Source organism: Echinops telfairi, unplaced genomic scaffold, assembly GCF_000313985.2.
Source record: "Echinops telfairi isolate 266 unplaced genomic scaffold, ASM31398v2 ScPeMD7_70;HRSCAF=299, whole genome shotgun sequence".
Lineage (NCBI taxonomy): Eukaryota > Metazoa > Chordata > Mammalia > Afrosoricida > Tenrecidae > Echinops > Echinops telfairi.
This window is the reverse complement of record NW_022103968.1, coordinates 15,910,695-15,932,287: the sequence shown is the minus strand read 5'-3', so window position 1 is coordinate 15,932,287 and position 21,593 is coordinate 15,910,695. Positions and strand designations below refer to the sequence as shown.

The following is a 21,593-nucleotide window of genomic DNA, read 5'->3' as shown; positions in this document are numbered from 1 at the left end:
CCTTACCCATTTCTCAGCCTGGAGAGACCAGGAAGAGCCCAAGCCAAACGTGGTCACCCTCAGCCTCCTACATCATCACCTTGACCTCCCTCACCCTCTCTGAATCCAACATCCCACACCACAGACCACAAGCCCAACATCGACTAGATTCCAGGTCCCTGAGGATCCAGAACCCACGATCTGTGATCATCCGATCAGTGGATCGCAAACAGGGCCAATGGGGTTAGATTTTCCTGGTCATCGCCAGTAGCCAGTAGCTGGGAAGGCAGGACTGAAAGGCCTCTGGGAGGGGAGTAGCATTAGGGTACCAACACAACCGCCATCCCCTTACGTGTCACACTTCCTATTTTCATGAGTCCACATGTTTGGGAGAAGCAAATAGAGCCATCACATCCTGGAGAGGGGACACGATGGCTTTGGAATAGTACCTTCCATGCCATCCCCGACTAGATAAATGCATCCGATCTTGCCTCCTCCCACTGTGGTCTCCAGTATCTCCCAGCTCCCATGTCTATTGGGGTCCACCAGAGACCGGTGCCAGACGAGGGTTCGCCCCAGTGTCTGGGCTCCCTTTGGCCGGGTCACTTCTCCCTGTCTATTTGCTGGCTTGTGTTCACTTCCGCCCTAAGTTCTTTTTTTTTTTTTTTTTTTAATTCTATTGAGGTTTCTGCCTTGCCACCGGGAGTCTTTCAATTCCAAGGGCTCTTTGATTTGGAACCCCGAGCATTCTTCTTCTTGATCACAGTGGGCACAGTTTTGTCCTCAGCCTCACACATTAGAGTCATTTGATTTTTTAGTTATTTCAGCTGCCTTGCACATCTCAATAGCTTTCTTTGCCCAGGAAGGTCAGTTTCCCTCCACACCTTCCACACAGACCACTTGATCCAATTGTGCGGATCCTCCACGCCCCCCGAAGACGTGCTCTTTCAAAGGAGGTTCAGGAGTGCTCCAGATCCTGTTCTGGGACTCAGTGGAGTGGCATTCGTTCTCACAGGAGAGCTGCTTCTGTCACCAACCTGGGGTGGCTGGGCTCCTCACGCCAGACCCCTGTGTCCATGGCCATGGGCTTCGTAGAGTTCCTCCAGTGGAGGCCTCCTTTCTCCCCCATCTTGGGAGCAATAATGAGACCCAGGTTTTTTCCAGGCTCTGCTGAGGGGAGGCCCAGCTTCCCCACATGGAGGTCAGCCCACTAGGGCTGCTGTTCTAAAATTATCCTTCTCGCCTCCCTCAAACACATCAAATGGTCATAATAACTCATATTTACAAAGCCCCGTTGCATTCATTGCGTGGGATCCCACAGGGCTTTACAAACGCAACAAACTAATACACACACTAACTAGAAGGTGCCTCTGGCCGACCCCTGTGTGGCAGCCAGCTCTGGGGTGAACAGTAGCAGCTGTTGATCTGCACGGAGCCGCAGGACACAATGGCCAGGCCAGGGCGGGAAGAATGGCCAGACTCTGGGAGGCCCTGCGCTGCCCCAGGCAGACACTCTCAGCCTGTGTTATTTGGATCTGACGGCAGCTTTTGATTTCTCCGCGTGCTACCTGTTATCCCAGGATCACAGCTTTCCTGGCCGAGCGTCCGCCTATTCTACTACAACCAGGGGCCTCCAACCCCTGCTAACAACAAGCCCGGGTTTAGGAAACAGCTTCTCGGTTATGCACGCAAAGGGCACACATCTAAGGGGAATAAAAGGGCTGGAGGCCACAGCTCCCTGCACAAAGGCTGCATGCGGGCCCGGGCAGCTTCACCGGACGCGGCATCTTTCCAAATGGCAGCCCAGCCCTAGAGCCTCACTCCTCTGAATGGCTAAGAGGGGCTCAGGAACCCAACAGAGCAGGTTCTATACCTGTGGGGGGCCAAGGGTACCCCCACGGAGCTCCTGGAGGAGTACCCTGAGTCAGAGTCTCATAGCTAGAGGGGACCCCTCGTCACCTAGCCCGGCCTTACAGCCATTTCACAGTTGAGGAAACTGAGGCTCAGAGAAGAAAGCAGCTCTGGGCATACAGACAGTCTGTTCTACCATTAGCCCAGTGTATTTTCTCCACCCCAAGACCTCCTTCCCAGCACTTCAAAACTAAGCCAAATCAACCCAAACACCCAATTTGAACTAAGCAATAGATATGGTTGTTGGTTGACCACCACCATGGATGCCATCGGTTTCGTGGGATTGCACAAGCGACTAAAGTGGAATTCAGCAAGGGTTGTGTGATCCAGATTTTTTTTAAACAGAACTAAAAATACAACAGTAATGAAAAGAGCCCAGGGTGGGGACAGGTAACTGGACACACAGGGATGCATGCCCACACATACCACGAGTTCACTTACGTCACTCAGGTGAAGCGCGTTCAGGCGAGCCCGGGTGAAGTCGGGGTGGTCGGGGATCAGGGTGTACCTGTGCAGGGACTCGGCATCCCCTGACCTGTACAGACGCTGCAGGTAAGAAAAGCACCCGGTAAATGAAGAACTGCGTTTGTAGAACTCAGAGGGGGAAAGCAAGCTGGTGTGCCCTCCGCCAAGGGCCCGCAGGAGGGGATGGAGCCTGGCCCTGCATGGATGGAGGGTGTCCTTGGGGCAGGGCCCAGGTGAGGTGGCTGGAGTTAAATCTCACTCCCTGACATCAAGGCGATTTTAACTGATAGAAGCGACCTTACAGGACAGAGTAGATGTGCTCTTTGGGGTTCCTAAGGGTATAAATATTTATGGGAGCAGAAAACCTCATCTTTGCTCCAAGGAGCAGCTGGTGGGTTCCAACGGGTGACCTTTCGGTTAGCAGCCCAAAGAGCTCTGTTGTAATATTCACCAAGGTCTACTCCCCGTGTGTTTCTGTTCAGGGCAATGGCAATTGGGCGCCCATCATGCAGGATGGTGGCATCATAGGGTTTGGGTGTTGCTGGTAGTTGCCCTTGAATCCATTCCGGCTCAATATGACCTCATGTGTTTGAAGTCAACTGCTCCGGAGAGTTACCAAGGCCATGACCTTCTGGAAGCAGACCACGGACTTTGGGTGTCTTCCTACATGCCTTTGGGGGGATTTGAACTGTCAACCTTTAGGTTAATAGTTGAGCCCTTTTGTTGTTCATGCCACCCAGGGGCTCTGTAACATGATGAATGCAAAGGATGGCACCCAACTGCCCACCTGGAAAATGCTGCTCCAGCAAATGTTGTGCCATGTATTTTTTTTCTACAACAAGAACAAAAAGGGTGTTTTTCTGTTTGTTTGTTTTTCAATGCTTCTAAGGCACCACAAGCCAACATCCTGGCTCGCCCTACTTAGGTGTCTTGCAAACCATATAAAAAGCTACGGGTATTTCAGACAATCCGGGCAATTGACCTGAAGACATGCCTTTTACCAGTGATGAGGCCGGGGGGAGTTGTGGCTGAGTTGGGCTTCTAACTGCAAAGTCAACAGTCCAAAGCCATCAGTCTCCCTGGAGGAGAAAGATCAGGCTTTCTCTTCCTGCAAATAATTACACTCTTGGAAACCCACAAGGGCATTTCTACCCTGTCCTAAGTGGTCACTGCGGGTCACAATCAACTCAATGATGGTAAATGAAAGCCGCAATGCCTTTGTTTAACATTAATAGTCATAAGACACAGCTAATGACTCCTTCGGATGATAAAATGCCTTAGCATGTGCTCAGAAAATTCAGCTTTTCATCCCAGGAAGACCCAATTGTCCGTGTCAAACTATCTTCTGTGCTCTATTTAGAGTTGTGATTTAAGGGTGCCATGAGGGTCCTCTGTTCACTTTAAAAATTATTTCTCGCGAGTTAGGGGCGGTCCACATCGCAGATCCTCCTTTTTGTGTTCGGCGATTTAAGCGACTTATCAAACTCAATTAACTTATCGCTTTGATTTTGTGTCCCTCGTGTGGAAGTCTATTCTCCCCTCCACCCAAGTTAATACCTGTCACCCTCCGGCCTACTGCTTCCTCTCCCCTCCCCTAACCTTAGAAAAGAAAAATGTAATGTCGAAAATTCTCATTCACGACCAGACTCACTCTGAGCTCTGTGCGTCTGCACTGGGCAGCACACGTTCCGGCTCTGTGAGGGTGCCAAGCCGCGGTCGCTGTGGGCTCAAAGTTGAATTGCAGGGCAATTTCGGGGGAGGGGGATAATGCAAGGCTTTATTCCTCAGAATAAATGCAGAAGAGAAGAAACCAGGCTCAACAGCGCAGAGAGTAAAAGCAGAGAGAAGCTTTCAGTACAGCAGTTTTTTCCCCCTGCTAACTCCATCACGTTACGCTTTGCATCTCACTGCTGTTGGTCAGCAGCTAAAGGTATCTGAGCTTGTGTTCGGTAAGGTGCCATCAATAATAGTGAGTACCATGGTTGCAATGATTGCTTACAAACTCATAGTAACGGACAGCCCTTGACTGAGGAACCTTTATTGATTGGTCCGGGCACTTGCCAGAAGCTTTTACCTGTTTTCATTTACTGGACCCATTTCAGCAGCCCTGGTGGTCTGGTGTTTAAGCACTTGGGCTGCTGGTCAAAAGGTTGGTGGTTTGAAACCAACAGCCGCTCTGTGGGAGAAAGACCTGGCAGTCTGTGCCCATAAAGGTACTAAAGACTAGGGTACTGTCATGTAAGGGGCAGCCACCAAAGAGGACAGCCCTCCACGGATGGAGCGGCACAGGGGCTGCAGCAATGGGCTCGAACATAAGAGCACTTGTGAGGATGATGCAGGACTGGGCGGTGCTTTGCTCTGCTGTCCACAGGGTCACTATGAGTCCGGACAGACCCTATGGCACCTAACAGCAACAGGGCAGCATCAAGATAGAATGGACCGGATAGCAGTGTTTGAGGGGGTCTGTGATTGTTTGAATTCCTCCAATCGTATGGGAATTGTCATTACTCTTCCATTTGACATGATGAAATTGGGGTGAGAAAAGATTAAGTCACCAAACTAAGGCCATCCCGGTAGCAGATGGTCATAGTCAGGTTTGGGACCACATCTACCCAGAGCAGGTGGTCTCCGGCCGTGACCACTGACCAGCACCACCCCCTAATGCACCTTGCAGACGAGTGAGGAGAAGGAGCCCACCTCATTGCAGTGCCTATAGCTGCTCTTGGCGTGCACCAGGTCTGGGGAGTCGACCACCGCAGTGAACTTGATGCTGTCTGGCTTCTTACGGTACGTGGTCTGGAAGCAACAGGGGCAGCTGTCATACATTTGTCTGCATGGTGCTCCATCCCACCTCCTCGGGACCAAATGTGCCAATGGCATCTCCTTCTCGGTGGGCACATACAGTCAAGGGCATAGGAACCTTGCAAGCTGCCTCTCTGAGGGGCATCTTCTACAGGTGCTGGCTCTCGTGAGGGCAGAGATTATAAAGTATCACGGCTCGCCACAGAGAGTTCAAAGGGCAACCGCAGTCAGCACCCAGTGGCCCTGCTTGAGCATGGTAAGCATGGTCATTAAGAAATGGAAGACAGCAGGGTCACCCGCCCCCAGGGGATTCCAGAGCAAAGGTCCAAAGGCCATCAAGGCAGTAGGGAGTTCGGGACATGCACCTATCCCTGTGTAACTTCTAACATGATCTGAAACTACAGAGGGGCCCTGGGAGGTACAAATGGCCAATGCGTTTAGCTGCTCACCCAAAGGCTGCAGGTTCAAAGGCTGCAGAGACACTTTGGAAGAAAAACCTGTGAGAAATCAGCTGTTGAACCCCCCCATGGGGAGTAGCTCTCCTCTGTCCCACCCCAGGGGCCCTGTGAGTTGGGATCCACTCAACAGCAACTGATGGAGAAATCATGTAATCTCCAGACAATGGGCCCTGCGCGTCCATTCAGCAGGTGGGAGGTAAGTTCGCTCCCCCATCCATGAAAGCAATGGGTCCTTTTAGAGCCTAATTGTACTCAGTGCATCTTTGGGGGGCCTTCTAATCCATCGTTCACCTCTCGTTGCCCAGTTTCCACCGTGTCTTTAGTTCCCCCGCAAGGAATTAACTCGGAGGGAAATCTATTATAGGATGTGCTTGCCAATGGTCCCAGGAAAACACTGGCCATCTGGGAGGCCAGGGGATCCTCTTGGAAACCCGCCCCGTGAGCAAGCTCCCCCTTCAAAAGGAAACCCCGCTTGGCTGCTCTTGCCAGTGCCACGGTAAGAGGCGGGTGACGGTACCTCGCTGATGAGTTCTCCGGCCTTCTTTGCGCTCTCCATCTGCGGGGAATTCAGTGCTAACCAGCCTGCCCCCTTCATGCCCATCAGGTCGGATTTGTAGCGAAACTGCATGAAGAAAACCATTGGCGTTTTATCAAGAAAGGCCCGATGCCTCTCCAGAAGCCCCTGGCTTCCAAAAGCATTTGTAATAACGCTTCGTCCCAACTGCTCCGTGCCAAGCGCATCTCAAGTGACCACCTCGGGAATTTAATTGTGGACCACATCCAACATGCCAGAAGGACCCGAGCTGCAGGGGATGAACAAGGTCCTCAGCAGAAGGTGTGCATGGCCGTGTGACAGAAGAGCCTAGGGACACTCTCATCTGAGCATTTGTCGCTCCCATTCATTTGCTTCTTTCTGGCCACAAGGTGACTGGTGGTCCACCTGCCGAGATGCAGAAACCCTCCACACCCGGCTCAGCAAGAAGCAGGGGGTGTGAGCTCTGGATGGAATGTTCTATGACTTGGCGACTGCCGCCTCACTGAAATATGACCCCGTTTCTCTGATGCCCCTGTGAGGTATCTCCCTCCACTCTCATGAAAACCTGTGAGCGCACCCACACTCTGCAATTGTGTGTCTGTATGTGTACACATGTATGTGTGTATATGTGTGTATATGTTGTGTAAATGTACATATATGTGTGTGTATGTGTTGGTATATGTATATATGTGCGTATGTGTGTGCGCCTCTTTGCATGTGTGTGTATGCTTGTATACATGCGTGTGTATATGTGCATGCGTATGTGTGGATATGTGTGTATGTATAGATCTGTATATGTATATGTATGTGTTATGAGTGATAGTGGGGGGTAAGGACTCTCAACAGTGGAAGAAACTCTGATAAAAACCCAAATCACACCCAGTGTGACTGATCCCACCTCCACTCAGTGTGGCCCGGCAGGACAGAGTAGAACTGCTCCTTAGATCTCCCAAGACTATCAGCCCTGATGGGAGCAGACAGCTTCACCTTTGGCCCCAGGGAACGATGATGGATTTCAGGTGTCAACCTTGCAGTTGACAGCCCACTGTTTAACAGCAGTGCTACCGGGGTGCCTTCAAACTTGGATACAGCTGGCTAATCGTGACCGTGCCCTTTCCATCTTCCCATGCCTCAGTTTATCTCCTCCTCCCACTGCCAACACTCGTATTAATAAACCTGGGCCCCGCCCTCTGATCTTTTGTTCCATCTTCCCTTTAAGCGGGAAACGTCTTGCTCCCCGGGTACGACAGGAAGCGATGCTGTAAGACAAATGGTCTGATTGGAAGTCCCCTAGCATGTGAAACCTTCCTGCTGCCTGATCTGCCCCCATCACCCAGCAAGGGCGCAGTGTACGAATGCTTTCCTTCTCCTCTTGATAGCCTGCTAAGTCTTTTGCAAGGTGGTGGGGGGGGTGGTGGATGGGGGAAGCTTTTGAAGGAAACCTTCCCTTTGGATCTAAATGAAGTTGATGGCATTTCTCTAATTTAGAGATCAGCCCCGCTGTCATGCAAAATATCACCCCAGAAGCCGGCCTCTCGGCCTTTCATTTCAGGATGCCCAGCAGCACCTCACCGCTGGCTTCAAAGAGGGCTGCCTTCTGATCTACTGTCTGCCGCTCAATGTCCCTGTGCCCATTCCTCTCTGCTCTCCAGCTGGGGGAGGGGGGCCAGCACTCAGGCTCAGGAGCAGGTTTCAAAACCCCATGTCAGGGGGATGGCTTTTTAGACAGCGATCTTTCAGCCTACAACCGGCTCTGCTTGTGCCTTGCCACTCGGGTAAAGAACAGAGAAAATTGGATAAATTTCTCAGTCACAGAGAATAATCCCTCACAGCCGGGCCTTGCTCCTTTCAGAAGCAAGATGAAGTGGGGAGCACTCTTTCAACTTGTCCTTTGTGGAGCAGAACAGTGAGACCCAGGTAAGTGAGAAAGCAAGAGGTGCTTCCTTCCCCAAAGAACCGGATGAGCCTCTGACGGACTCTTCCGCTAAATGGACCCCCCATTGATCCTGCATCACTCACCTGCCCAGCTTTGCCTGTTTACTCAGGCCTCCGGCACAACACGCAGGCCTCGGACTTCACCATAAAGGAGGGGCAGATGGGAGGGGCGCCCAGAAGCAGCAGCCCCCCAAAGATGGCTTCCAAGAAGCCTTCTGCATTAAAAGAATACACAGCTGCCCCGTGGGCTCAGCCTTCCCCCAAAGGCTGCCTCCCTGTTCTCAGGAACAAACAAAACCTTAGGGCCCGGGATCACCTTCAGCTTCAAGTGTTGAGGCTCCGTGCTTGGCAGTTGGCCAGTTTGAGCTCTAGCCACTGTAGAACAATACAGACACTTCCAGAAGAGGACTGGAATCACTGTCAGATGGATAAGACACTGGATAATCACGGCTCTTGGAGGGCGTGGTTTGTTTTAGACCCATTATCTCATCCACGTCTCCCACCACCCTGCCAAGGAAGGGCTCAGGACTCCTTACAGAGGTCCTCCGGTTCTCAGAACAGCCACCTAGGGGTATGCACAGCAAACCCTCACTTAGAGTGCTCTAGAGGAGACTAGCTTCAGAGCACCTGTGTTCCCATCCCAGCCACCTGGCAGAGCCAAAGAGCTCTGAACCAGGAGTCAAGAGATGGGAGCTACACTGGGTCCTTGGCCTGGTCACAGCCCTGCCCATTGGGTGGCCGTGGGCACATCAATTAGGTTGTTGGTGCCCAAGTTGCTACATCCCCATCCTACCTCCGTATTAATTGAGATAACCTGGGTACGTGAGTGAATATCTATAAATATATAATAGACATTGCTGTTGAGTCTATTCTAACTCCCAGCCTCGTTGTCGGAGGAGGACCACTGCCCCACTGGGCTTCCCAGGCTGCGAGTCTTGGAGAAAGAAGACATAAGAAGATTCGATGCATTCGGCTGCTGGTGCTGGTGAGAAATATTGAGAGTGTCATGCACTGCCAAGAGAGCAAGCAAATCTGTCTCGGAAGAAGTACATCCAGAGTGCTCCTGAGAGGCCAGGGTGGCGAGGCTTTGTCTCACCTACTTTGGACATGTTGTCAGGGGAAGATGAGTCCCTGGAGAAGGACGTCAGTGGAACAGAGGAAGGCCCTCAATGACATGCATGGACGCCGTGGCTGCAGCCATGGGCTCCGGCCTAGGAACGATGGTGGGGAGGGCACAGGACGGGGCAGTGTTTTCTTCTGTTGTGCATAGCGTTGCTGTGGGTCAGGCCCAACCAGAAGGCACCTAGCAGGAACCTAACAAGCCTGGATGAAAGCAGACTGCCACCTCTTTCTGCTGCAGAGCAGCTGATGCGTCCAAGCCATTAGGGTGGCCACCAAGTACTTGATCACTGTGCCGCCAAGGCTCAGCCCAGGGTAAGAACTCTAAAGAGGCCATTGTCCTTGCTATTGCCGATGGGGGGGCTACAATGGAAGCCACAAAGCACAGGTATCTGTGACTCTTGTGCTGACTGCTGTGTCCCCAGGGCCTGGAACAGAGCCTGGCACACAGTAGATGCCCGTAGGAATGTGTTGAATGATTCCCACTTACAGAGTGCCTTACCAAGCTAGCAGGTGTGGGGGGAGTCAAAGAAGCCAAGGGAGGGAGCAGAGATCTACAGCAGACTTGTAGGGGGAGGTAGGAGGTTGGGGACAGCGGCTTGCGTCCCACGAGGTCCCCGTACCTCACTCTGCAGGGCGTGGGCTTTCTTGGCGCAGGCCAGCTTCAGGTCTTCGGGCAGCGCCGTGAACTCGTGGCACCGCGTCCTGTAGTCATAGTCGCTGGCAAGGGCCTGAGCCTTCTGAGCATGGACCAGGTTCACCATGTCTTTGGGCAGGTGGCACTGGGCCTGCGTGCCAGCCGCCTCCCTCCGGTACTGGTGCTCACTCTGCAGCTGGCCCATCCGCCTGCAGTGCCGGAGCCGGGGGTCATCATTCACGCTGCGGGCCCCGATGAGCTGCCCTCGCTCCTTCACAAAGTCGTGTCTGTAGAGAAACTAGGGCCGCAGAGGAGCACCAGTCAGTGAAGGTGGGCGTGCATTGCACACCCTGCGGTCCCATCCGCCTCTTTGCCTCCGATCCCCCAGGAAAACCACTCTCGTGTTACGCCGCCCATTCCCAGCTGCCTCGGAGTTGATGTTCACTCCCGGAGAACCCCCTTGCCCATCAGAGTAGAACTGACCTCCCTGGGGTTTCAGAGCCAGGTCACCAGGCCTATCTCCTGAGGCATCTCTGGTTAGACGCCAACCTCCCACCTTGCAGTTAGTGACTGAGTGCCTAGCCACTGGTCCCGCCCAGGGACTCCTTAGCTGCACTCAGAGAGGGCAGTTATGAGAAAATGAACACGAGACTTGGCCTGTAAGCGTGCCTTCCTCTCCAGGGCAATGGAGACGGGCCTGTTCTTCCAATCATATCCCAGCCAGAGCCTCGGAGTCAAAGGAAGGACTCGGGGCCCTTTCTGTGTCCTGTGACCACGAGGGTAACAGAGGAATCTGTGCTGTCTCCAAGCACACCCAGCAAATCATGACACTCAAAAGACACCCCAGAAAAGCTCACTGCAACCCTACAGAAGAGGGTAGAAATGTCCTTGTGGGTTTCCGAGATGGTCACTATTTATAGGAGTAGAAAGCCCCATCTTTCTCCTTCGGGGCAGCTGGTGGTTTCAAACTGCTGACCTTTCGGCTCGCAGTCCAATGTGTAACCGCTATACCACCAGAGCTCCTCACCCCAAAGATAGGATCGATTTGTCTGAAGCCCACATTTCCTACAATCTCTTTATGGGAGACAGACAGCCACCTTCATGACCCACAGAGTGGTGGGTGGGACCAAGGCTGGTAAGCTCTCCCACCAGTGAGTGGAACTGCCAAGCACAGAGAGCTGGGGACAGCTGCCACCACAAACTCTCCTTCTCATTGTGGGTGGAGTTGACCTTCCCAAGGGGATCGTTTCCTGGGTGTTGCAGTGAGAAGCAAAGTGTGGGCTCCTTGTGGTGCTGGGTTGCCATCGGGTCGATTCCGACTCCTAGCGACCCCAAGGTGCGGAACAGAACAGCAGCCCCGGGGTTTTAAGGTTGTGGACTTTCAGAAGCAGATCGCCCCGGGGGGTGGTAGGGGGCGTTGAACTGCCAACCTTTCCATCTGTAGTCGAGTGTTTTACCATTGACACCACCTAGGGGCTCTTTAGCTTCCGACGCGTCCAGTCTCTCTTTCCCTGCCTCCATCAAAGACCCTCATCCATAGCTCATGTATTCTGCAGGCAACATCCTGTCTCACATGGTTATAGATTTGCTTTAATTCCAGCAAACCAGCCATAGATGGTGTTTTACATGAAGTTAACAGAAATTAGGCAGGATGGAAGGTCATAGTGTTCCACTCACATCACTGGCGATCTCTCCAGAGGCCCGAGCTGCCTGGAAGGGGAGTGCTTCTGTTGTCAGCTTGTAGCCTTGAGCACAGAAATTATGCCAAGACTCCTTGTATTTCGCCTAAAGTAGGAACACATGTAGGTCTTTTAGGAAGGGTGGAAGGGAACGAAGGAAAGGAAATTGCACGAGTCGACAAAGGCTCCCTCCCCCTTTCATTTGCAGTGCGATATTCTTGAATCAACTTCTGACCAGCGAACGCTGTCAGAGGAAACTCTCATTAGCATACGTGGAACCTGACTGTGCGGAGTAAGGGTTCCGGGTCATCTGCAATGAGGCGTTGAACACAGTTGCTCTGGACCCCGGGAAGGACACTGCGGGCATGCCCTCACAGGCAGATGGACGCAGCTTTGGAGCACGCCCAAACTCCCAGCTTACATCGCTCAGATTGGCCGCGTTGGTCTTCGCTCGGTCAAACTCGGGAAGCCCCAAGGTCGTGGTGTACTGGTGTCTGGCATCTTCTCCGGCTGCTTTATAGAGGCGCTGAGGGGAGGAGAAGCAAGGGAGTGAGTGATGTGTGTTTCTGCAGGGCAGAGTCCCTGGTCTGAAACTGGGGGGAGTGCATTTGTAAAAGGCCATTTGAGGAAGGGAGGAACCATAAAGACAGTCTGTTCTGGGTCAAGCTGAGTGCTTCCTGGTTCAATCATGGCCGTGGAGACAAAACCAGAACAGATCCACATTTGTGAAACGAGTGTGATCCGTCCTGGGAGAAATGATGGGCTGCTGGGTTGCTGGGAACGTAATCTCTCACCTAGAGCACAAGGATTGTGTTGCACACGTGGCAACCAACTCTCTTGATCGGCATAGTTGGGGGCAACGTCCCACCCCTACCCCACCCCCAACCCGAAAGATGGAGGCCCCCTGCCTTGTTGTCCATGTGCTGCTCTCCATGGTGCTGGACATAATCCTATCTCCAGCACTGGCCTCCTGAAAGGCCTCTGGGTGCCTCTTCTGAGTCTCCCATTCCGGAGCTTCACCCGTCACTTTTCCTGTTCCAGGTATCATTCTAGTACTCCTATATTTTACAAGTTCTAGGGAATTCCAATTTTTCCTCATTTGGCCATGACCGAACTGGTTCACCAGGGTGCAAAGCCCTGGCTAAGCGACAGAAGTAAGGGAAAAAACAGATTTGCTTTACTCAATTATGGGCCAAGGAAAGAAAAATAAACTCGGCAAGACAACGGTTGGCTCTCAAAACTTTTCCTTGATGGTCCAACCGAAAGACAACAGGAGGGGCTGGGGAAGACACTCTGCTTGTCAGGATTATTTTTCCTCCTCACTTGCTACCTATTCAATTCCAACACATGGCAACCCCATGGGTGCTGGCCTAGAATCTGTGCTTCCCAAGGTTCCCCGTGGGTGCTCCTTAGGGATTAGATGGCCAGGCCTTCCTTCCAAGCTGCCTGTGTGTGGATTCAAACCTCTAACATTTCTAGTCAGCAGTCGAGCATTTTAATGGTTTGCACCATCCACGGGCTCCTGCTTGCTGCGAGGGAGCCTCCCAAGCCCCAGGCTGCATTTCTTAGGAGGGGTCACCCCAGATCCACTCCAGGAGTGAACTCACACCACTGCAACCCTAGATGTCCTGGTGCAGTGAAAAGCCACCCACTCTAGCGATTAGAAGTTGATCTGTGGGTGGTGAGCTCCCAAAGGCCAGAGACCATCATAAGAAGCACTGCTGCCCTCAGACTCCAGCTCACAGACTAAGAACAAAAGGCGGACTCTGAATTTAATTGATAGTCCCTGCGCAAGATCGTCTATCTCTTTGAATCTCTCATCCCGAGAGCCACGTCTTACTTTTCGAGATGGAGTGGGGAGGGGGGTGAGTATTAGTCTAGCTATCCAAATCACAACTGACTTCTAAAAGTTAGAGATGGAAGAAGGCTCTTAAATAAAAACTAAAGAGGATTCATAATTTAATTATCTGCCAACCTCACCTGCCATTTCAAACCTGTCAGAGAGCAAAGCAGGGCTGGAACCCACAGGACTGGACTGCTTTGATGAGCTTCTCTCGTGAGGAAGCGTGAGCTGGCTGGGGAAGGAGAAGCCTGACAAAGGCTCTCTGTGCTCACAGTCCCTCGACAACCAGGACTCCTCCCTATAATGCTCGGTCCCAATAACCACATGGCAACAGTGGCCTAAATGCATGACAGCCAGGGCTTTCATAAATCACCCGGAGTTCTTGCTAAGTGACCGTCTGGACTCATGAGATCTGGGATGGGGCCTGCGAATCGCATGCCTGAGAAGCTCCCCCTAGCTGACCCATGACCCCACTGTTCAGGAACTAGAGTAAACCTTCCTAAGATTTCAAACAGGCCCTTCTTTTCCTTCTGAAAAAGGTTTGCTGCTGTTGTGTACCATCAGGTTGATTCTGACTCACGGAGACCCCCACGTGACAGCAGCTCGTGGGTTTGAACTTCTGATCTGTTGGTTAGCAGCCCTGTGGCACACCAGGGCTCCTTTTGGAAAAGGCTTCGGCTCCACACAGTGGCATTATTTCCATCCAAGCATCCATGTCCTCTCTGTCCCCCTCTACCCCCACCCACCCTACAGATACACACAGTGCTTAACAACCTAGAAGGGTTTGTAAAGCCTGTCCCGAAGTCACCAGGAGACATTACCTCATTGGTAATCTGACTGCTGAACTTGGCATGAAGGAGGCTGGGCGTGTCCATCACGGCTGTGTACTGGAACAAGTGGGGCTGCTGACGGTATTTACTCTGCATTCACACACAAGAGGGGAACGAGAAGCTCTTTCAGTACGAGTTATAGAGCCGCGTTGGGCAAAGGCTAGTCTATCACTCCCGAATCCAGCCCGTGGCCTTGCCTTGTGACCTCAGAACGCAATGGGAAGCAGCCAAAGAAAGGACCAGATGCTTGCTGGGAAACGTTAACTAATCAACCTCACTGGCAGTGAGTCTACTGGGACTCATGGCAGCCCGATGGGTCCTACAGGACAGAGTTGAGCGTGCCTAGAGGGTTCCTCAGACAGACTTTACGGGATCAGACTGCCTTGTCTTTCTCCCAGAGTGGCTGGCGGGTGTGGACTGGCGGCCTGTCATGAGCAGCCCAGTGCCTCACCCCTTGTGTTACCAGGGCTCCTTTGAGATTTGAGGTTTACTCCTCACCTATGTTCACGGGTGATACGGAACTCCTCAGCCCTCATGGTGCAAGTTGAAGAGCTAAGCAACTTTAAAAACCTAAACTTTAAAAACACCCGTGCCTACCCTGAGGGACTCTCTACATCGCGAGTGGGGCCCAGAGACCTGCACTTGAACGCTCCAAAGGGAACCTGATCCATCATGAAGGTCAGAAACCACTTTGTTTGGAAAACCAAAACAGAAAGCGCACATTAAACTCCTACAATGTAGCCGATTCCACTGCCCAAGAACACCTCGTCACTTTGTCCGTGAATCCGTGCTGTTGCTGTGTGTCACCGAGGAGCTTCTGGCTGACAGGCCAGCACTGGCCCCTGGGGGCCCTAGAGTCTTGGCTTGTTGGCAGCACATCTCGAGCCTTTCCCACCACAGTGACAGTGATGGGCTCCACAGCAGTCCTCTCTCTCGGCCATTCGTCCGAGAATGCTTCACCCCCGGGCCACCCGGGCTCAAGAAGAAAGCCCAGTAGTTTGCTGTTGTTGCTATCAGGGGCTGTAGAGTCACTTCCAACCCATAGTGACCCATGGGCAGCCGGAGAACAGCCCTGTCCCGTACCATTCCCCCAGTCATCACTAGAGTGAGTCCACGGTTGCCACCGTGTCGATCCATCTTCTTGAGGGTCTTCCTCTTTTTCACGGACCCTCTACTTCACTCTGGATGCCGTCCTTCTGCAACAACTAGTGCCCCTGTAATTAGTCTATGACCAAAGTACGTGAGACGAAGTCTGGTCATCCCCGATTCTAAGGGGAAGTCCAGCTGGTCTTCTTCTGAAACAGATTTCTTCTGGCAGTCTGCGGTGTATTTAATATTCTTCACCGTAACTCGGAGACCCCCACCCTTCGATGGCCTTCCTGACAGATGCACGCTGACACTTCACATGCAGGGGAGGCCATTGAAAATGCCTGGTCTTGGATCAGGCGCCTCAAAGTGACGTCTTTGCTTTGGACAGTGCAGAGAGGTCTTTCGCTGCAGATCTGCCCGATGTGATGCATGCTTGGATTTCTCGACTGCTGCTCCCATGGGGTGGTGATGGTGGATCCAAGGACAGAGAAACCTCCGCCACTTCCATCTTTGCTGCATTTATCATGATGCTGCGTAATTGGTCCAAACGGGAGGGTTCTGTTTCCTCCAAGTTGCGGTGTATGTAATCTGTGCCGAAGGCTATGGACTTGGCTCTTCCTCTGTAAGTGCTTCAAGGATTCTTAGCTTTGGGCAAGCAAGGTGGTGTTGGCTGTGTATCACAAGTTGTTCGTGACCCTTCCTCCAATCCGGATGCCACATTTCTTCTACATCAGCTTGCCTCGCTCGTTTAGGCTGGCCACGCCCCACCCCTCCCCTCCTGGCCTTGGCTTGACCATAAGTGGAGTTCCCACTGTCCTCCCGGGGTGTGGGTGAGTAGGAGTTCAAAGAGTGCTTTTCTTTGAACCTAAAGGGGATCCTGAGCTTGGAATTCTAAAATAGTGTGTGTGTGTGTGTGTGTGTGTGCGTGTGTGTGTGTGTGTGTGTGTGTGTGTGTACACATAAACTCAGAAATAATCACCAAGCGTATAGCACCTATTTCATGCACAGCCAGAGAAGAGCAGCACTTAGATTCGAGCCAATGCTGATAAAAACAAGCCAGGGTGGTGTGCGTCTCCTCCCCATGTGCGTGGTTCAGAAGCTGAAGCTCAGAGAGGGTGTACAGCCACACGGCCCCTGAGTGCTGGCCTTCAGCTTTGTGCTCCGTCGGACGGTCTAAAGACTGCTGCAAAGAGGTTCATTGCACTGAGTCTGCCTTGTGTCTGCAGGTTTTCACTGCTGCCACCTTGAGGTCGAAGATACCCAGAACTATCTTCCGAGGCCCCATCTGAGTTTGAACCCTTAACCTTCCGGCTGGTATTTAAGTATGTAACTTCTTGCACCACCCAAGGCCTCCCTACCTAGTATGTGATTCTTCTATGTTAATAGAGAAATTGGGTCCCAGGCTGCAAAGCTGACTTAAACATCGCCCAGGCTGGAACAGGAAAACCAGAGGTCACCACTAAGACGGTGCAGACAACACTGATGGCCCCACTTCTCCGCGGCAGACATACATGGCACCCACCAGCCACCCCAGGGCTGCTGCTCACCTCACTGATGAGTTCAGACGCTTTCTTTTTCTCCTCGATCTCCAGCGTTCCTGGGACGACACAGCCCATGCCGCGCAGGAAGTTCAGGTCCGACCGGTACAGGTTCTATATGGAGCAAGGCAGGGACTCAGGAAAGTGAAGGCCCAGAGCAAGGAAGCAAACAGATGCCAAGGGAGTCCTGAGTTTCGCCGGTGAGCTGAAGGCCAAAGCCACCTCCACGTGATCACAGCCCACTAGCACATCAGCACGCCTCAGTCCATGCCCCCGAGGGAGGAGAAGACACAGGTTGGCCAGAAGGAAGCCACTCCATTGTCACTTGTTTCTGGTATTTTCATATTCCTATGGGAGTGTGTGTCCGAAGTCAGTAAAATGTGTAAACCATTTCCAACGGACCTTCTAAAGCAAAACCCAACAGCAAAAAAGTGGCACCCATTCCCCAGTGTCTAAGAGTGAGCTAAACCACGAATCTGGAATGATCTGACCAAAGCATTCCTCGGTCTGTATGTGGTGTACTGTGTGTGTGTGTAACCTAACAATTGGAGCTGACAGTTTAAGGGCCCCCCTAAATTCAGTCTGTTGCGGAGCGTCCTCCCCTGGGCCGGCTGCCTCCTAGTTGCTATCACAGTGTGAGACAGGGCAAGACAGGGCTCTGCTCCAGGACAAACAGGGACCCCCTGAGAAGAGCGTGGCAGCTCCCAAGTCAGGACTTCCTACAGCTGCTCACAGTTCCTGACAGCTGGTGTCACTGAGTAGACACCACGGTGCACAGGCTGGCACTCGGAGAAGATGACAGACACCGGATCTGAGCACCATGGGGCGTGCAGGCACTGCCGAACCAGCAGACAGGCTGATTTTCCCACTTGTGCCAGAGCAGGAGGCCCAGCACACGGTGGGGAGTAGGGGGAGAGAGTCCCACATCGCCTTAGAAGGGAGGGAACGCACAGGGCTTGTGGTCCTCTGGGCCAACCTGTTTCAGAAAAGCCATGTAAGGAGCTAGCAACCACATCAATGGAGTGACAGGCTGTGGGCTCCAGGAGGACCCAGGCAGGCTCATGCCCATGCTCTGCTTCCACGTGCAGTCCTCCCTGTGGTGGGTCAGGTCCACACAAGCCTGAACAGCCTCTCCAAGAGGACTTGGCAGCCCAGGAGTGCATGAAGAGGAGGCCCCACTTCCACCAGTGAACAAGCCTGAACCTGCAAGACCTCTAGCCCTAGGGGCACCTTTGTAAGGCACCAGAAAGCAAACCAAAACTGTGGACTTCCAGCTAGTTGTGTGTGTGTGTGTGTGTGTGTGTGTGTGTGTGTGTGTGTGTGTGTGTGTGTGTAAAGAACTGCCCACAGGGTTTTCACAGTTTGACTTCAGGAAACAGGTCACACGTCCTTCCTTCTGAAGCATCTCTGGGTGGGCTTGAACCACCAACTTCTGGGTTAGCATTTCATCATATAACCCATCCAAGGACTCCTGCCAGACGCCATCTGAGTTCAAAGCCCTGCACCCCCACCTCTCATTTACAGCCGAGTGAATACACTTTGAGACTTACTATCACTTATCTATAAAATCGAGATAAGGGTTATCTACGCAGGGTAACCTCGAAGGTGAAATGGGATGATGCTTAAAATGTCCCACACGACGGAATTTAGGGTAGTGGTTGTGGGGGTGGTTCAGTGTGGGGGTCCTTGTGACTAACCGCTGAGCAAGAAGACCTCAGTTCTACAGTTTTCACCTCGGAATCCCTGCCCCAGAGCCCACGGGAGGCCAATGAACTGTGGCCAAACGAGTGGAAAATGGTCCCACCAGAGAAGCCAGGTCTCCTTACTTCGCTCTGCAATTTGTGAGCTCTCTTGGCACAGCGCAGCCGCAGGTCTTCCGCCACGGATGTGTACTGGGGGAGGGGGTGTCTGTAGTCCTGGTCACTGGCCAGCGCCTGAGCCTTCTTGGCATGCGCCAGGGTTACCATGTCCAAAGGCAGATGGAACTGCGCCTTTGAGGGCTCAAAGCCTTTCTTGTAATTCACCTAGAGGGTCAGACAAACCAACAGCATCCATTTCAAAGGTGCTGTTTGCTTCTATAGTGCAATTGCCCCAGGCAAACCCAGGAGACATTCCTGGCAAGGCCAGCGTCCCCTGCTTGCAGGGACTGCACATTAAGCCTGGCTAGACTCCAGGTCCTGGAGGCCACTGATTTGGGAGAAGAAGGCTCGTGATCTTCACCCCCATCCCCACCCCCACCCCCACAAGACCCCCATGAGATTGCTGTAGAGTTGATTCTAACTCATGGCAACCCCACACAGCAGAGTAGAACAGGCCTATGGAGCTTCCAAAGCTGTCACCTGACCCGGGGCACACTGTCACCTCTTTCTCCAGTGGAGCTGTGGTTGGGATTGAACCACTGACCTTCTAGTTAGCAGCTGAGGACTGAATGACTGTGCCACCAGGGTTTCTGCAGTTCCCCCAAGTGAGGGGCAAGATAGACACTCAGGAGAGACACTTAAAGCATGACTCCCGTTCTCATCTCATTTTCCAGATGCAAGAAGATGCCGGCTCACCTGAGCTGGGCTTCCGTATTTCTCCCCTGCCCCTGACCTGAGTTGGGATCTTAGACACCTGAGATTCTGCTGCCGTGCTAGCAAACGAAGAGCTCATTCAAAGTATCCAGCGAGTTTCTATTAAATCTAGGATGGACGCTTGGAGAGCCAGTCCTGCGGGATGGGTAGTTCCCCGACATAATTCAAACCCCAGCTCCACCTCTAGCTCGTCCTTGGAGACGGGCTCTGTCAAGGCCGGTGACCCTCACTCAAAGCTTTCCTGGGAAGAAGCTGCCCAACCACTGCTTCTTCTCGTCCTTCTCCTCCGCCATCCCTCTCATTGCCTCTCCCAAGGTCCAGCACCCCCACCCCACCCCGTAGTTCCTCACCCTCAGCCACACCCACTCCTCGCTAACACCTGTCACAAGGCCAAGAAGAATTCAGGGGTCCAGGATGGACAGGGAAAAAGTGCTAGAAATGGGGAAGGGGAGGCAGAAAACAAAATGGTAGAGAGCACGCGGTGCTGTGGAAAGGACACAGCTGGAGAGGGGCCCCTGTGCTGGCGCTGCCTCTTTCTAGCTGACCTTGACCGGGCCTTGGATAAGGAATGGGCGGGGCCATGTAGAGTCTCCGGCTCCTTATCAGTAACCCTGAATAAATAACAGAATCAAGCTCGAGTTATTGCTCTGGTTATTGTCAAACGATCGAGTTTGACCCTCCAATGAGACGTGGCATAGAAACATGTTTAGTCCCTGGTTACCAGTTGGCCGCCGCCCACTCATCTGTGCCAGGAGGCAGCATCTACTTGTGGGCACCAGGAACTAGAGGGCTCCAATCCAAGGCCGCAAACAGGTGCCGATGGGACCAGGGAGGTGACAGAAATAACCACGTGATGTAAGAAACAGGGAGGCCGCCTGGGGAGGAGGATCCATCCCCTTGAACCGCCTGTCCCCACTTTGGCCCTGAACTCTAAGACATTTATGCATTGTTTCTGTTTTTACAGATCTGCCAGGAATTCTATTTCCCTCCCAAATGCTTTGCGGACCAAACGAGACAGATCTGGATGTCAGATCCCTCCTTTGTCATCCATTGCTCTGCGTCCTAGAATGAGCCACCTGGAAGGATTGAAGGGACCGATCATTTTCCAACTTCTCACTCCACAGAGGAGGAAGTTGCAGCCAGAGGGGTTAAGAGACAAGGGTTGATGCCACACCACTGGCAGTGGCTATGCCCACATGTGGGAGGACAGAGGTGATGAGGGCGCTGAGCCTGGTGTGGTGCCCCCTTCCCCGTCCCCGACTTACATCGCTCTGCAGCCAGGTGGCATGCACCGAGTGTGCCAGGCTGAGGTCATCTTCCAGACTCCGGGAGCCCAGCATCTGGCCTTTCATTTTCTCGAAGGCCTCTCTGTATTTGTACTGCAGGGAAAGAGCAGTTACCACCTGCCTCCTGCAGAGCGGCTGGTGGTTTCAAACTATTGACCTGATGGCGACCAGCCCCGCTCATTCCCAGCTATTCCACCAGGGCTCTTAGAGCTTGACAGAAGTGGTCGAAAACAGACTGGATGATCACTCAAGAGACAGAAAAGCCAATGTGTACGTCTGTTCACGTTCTGATAAATTGTGGGTGTCCGGTGCCATCGAGTGCGTTCAGACACATGGCCACCCCATGCACACCAGGATGAAACACTGTAACCCCCACCCACCCCACCCCCAGAGGGGACGAACAACAGAAACATGGGTGAAGGGAGACAGCAGTCGGTATGAGATAGAAGAAGAAGAATTTATAATTTACCAAAGGGTCACGAGGGGACGAGGGGGCGAGGAAGGGAAAAAGAGGATCTGATACCAAGGGCCCAAATAGCAAGTAAATGTTTAGGAAATGATGATGGCACACACACAGGCTTGATACAACTGGTGTGTGGATTGTTATCCACAGAGCTGTAAGAGCCCCATTAAGATGATCTGAAATAAATATATAAAATTTAAAAAATAAACAAATAAAGGGAAAGAGTGGGTGACAGCAACAGCTCAGCCATAGGAAATGGAAGAGGTGGGTCCTGGGCGCAAAGGTTTTCTTCTCTGGACGGTAACTGGGAGAGATGGAAGAAAATGCATGCGGGAGACCTCCAAAGGTGAGCGCGCTTGGGCGGTGGGCGGCAGTCAGGCGGGTTTGTGCCTGAGTTGTTAGCACATGGTGGGCCTTTGTGCAAACGTCTGGGGGCAGGGCCGTTTCATCT

At 52.7% G+C, this 21,593-nt stretch overlaps 1 protein-coding gene across 4 annotated transcripts in view; it reads right to left on the bottom strand.

The window, feature by feature from the left end:
- The window catches only part of LOC101641285 (nebulin related anchoring protein), a 78,479-nt gene that overhangs the window by 5,752 nt on the left and 51,134 nt on the right, over positions 1-21,593 (bottom strand). For all 4 annotated transcript variants that reach the window (XM_045291479.1, XM_045291481.1, XM_045291480.1 and 1 more), the window contains 10 exons: positions 20,659-20,772; positions 18,647-18,844; positions 16,830-16,934; positions 14,185-14,283; positions 11,942-12,046; positions 11,519-11,626; positions 9,828-10,139; positions 6,133-6,237; positions 5,053-5,151; positions 2,332-2,436 (listed from right to left, as the gene is read on the bottom strand). In XM_045291479.1, coding sequence (XP_045147414.1) covers positions 2,332-2,436; positions 5,053-5,151; positions 6,133-6,237; positions 9,828-10,139; positions 11,519-11,626; positions 11,942-12,046; positions 14,185-14,283; positions 16,830-16,934; positions 18,647-18,844; positions 20,659-20,772 — 1,350 coding nt within the window. The remainder of the gene's footprint in view (positions 1-2,331; positions 2,437-5,052; positions 5,152-6,132; positions 6,238-9,827; positions 10,140-11,518; positions 11,627-11,941; positions 12,047-14,184; positions 14,284-16,829; positions 16,935-18,646; positions 18,845-20,658; positions 20,773-21,593) is intronic.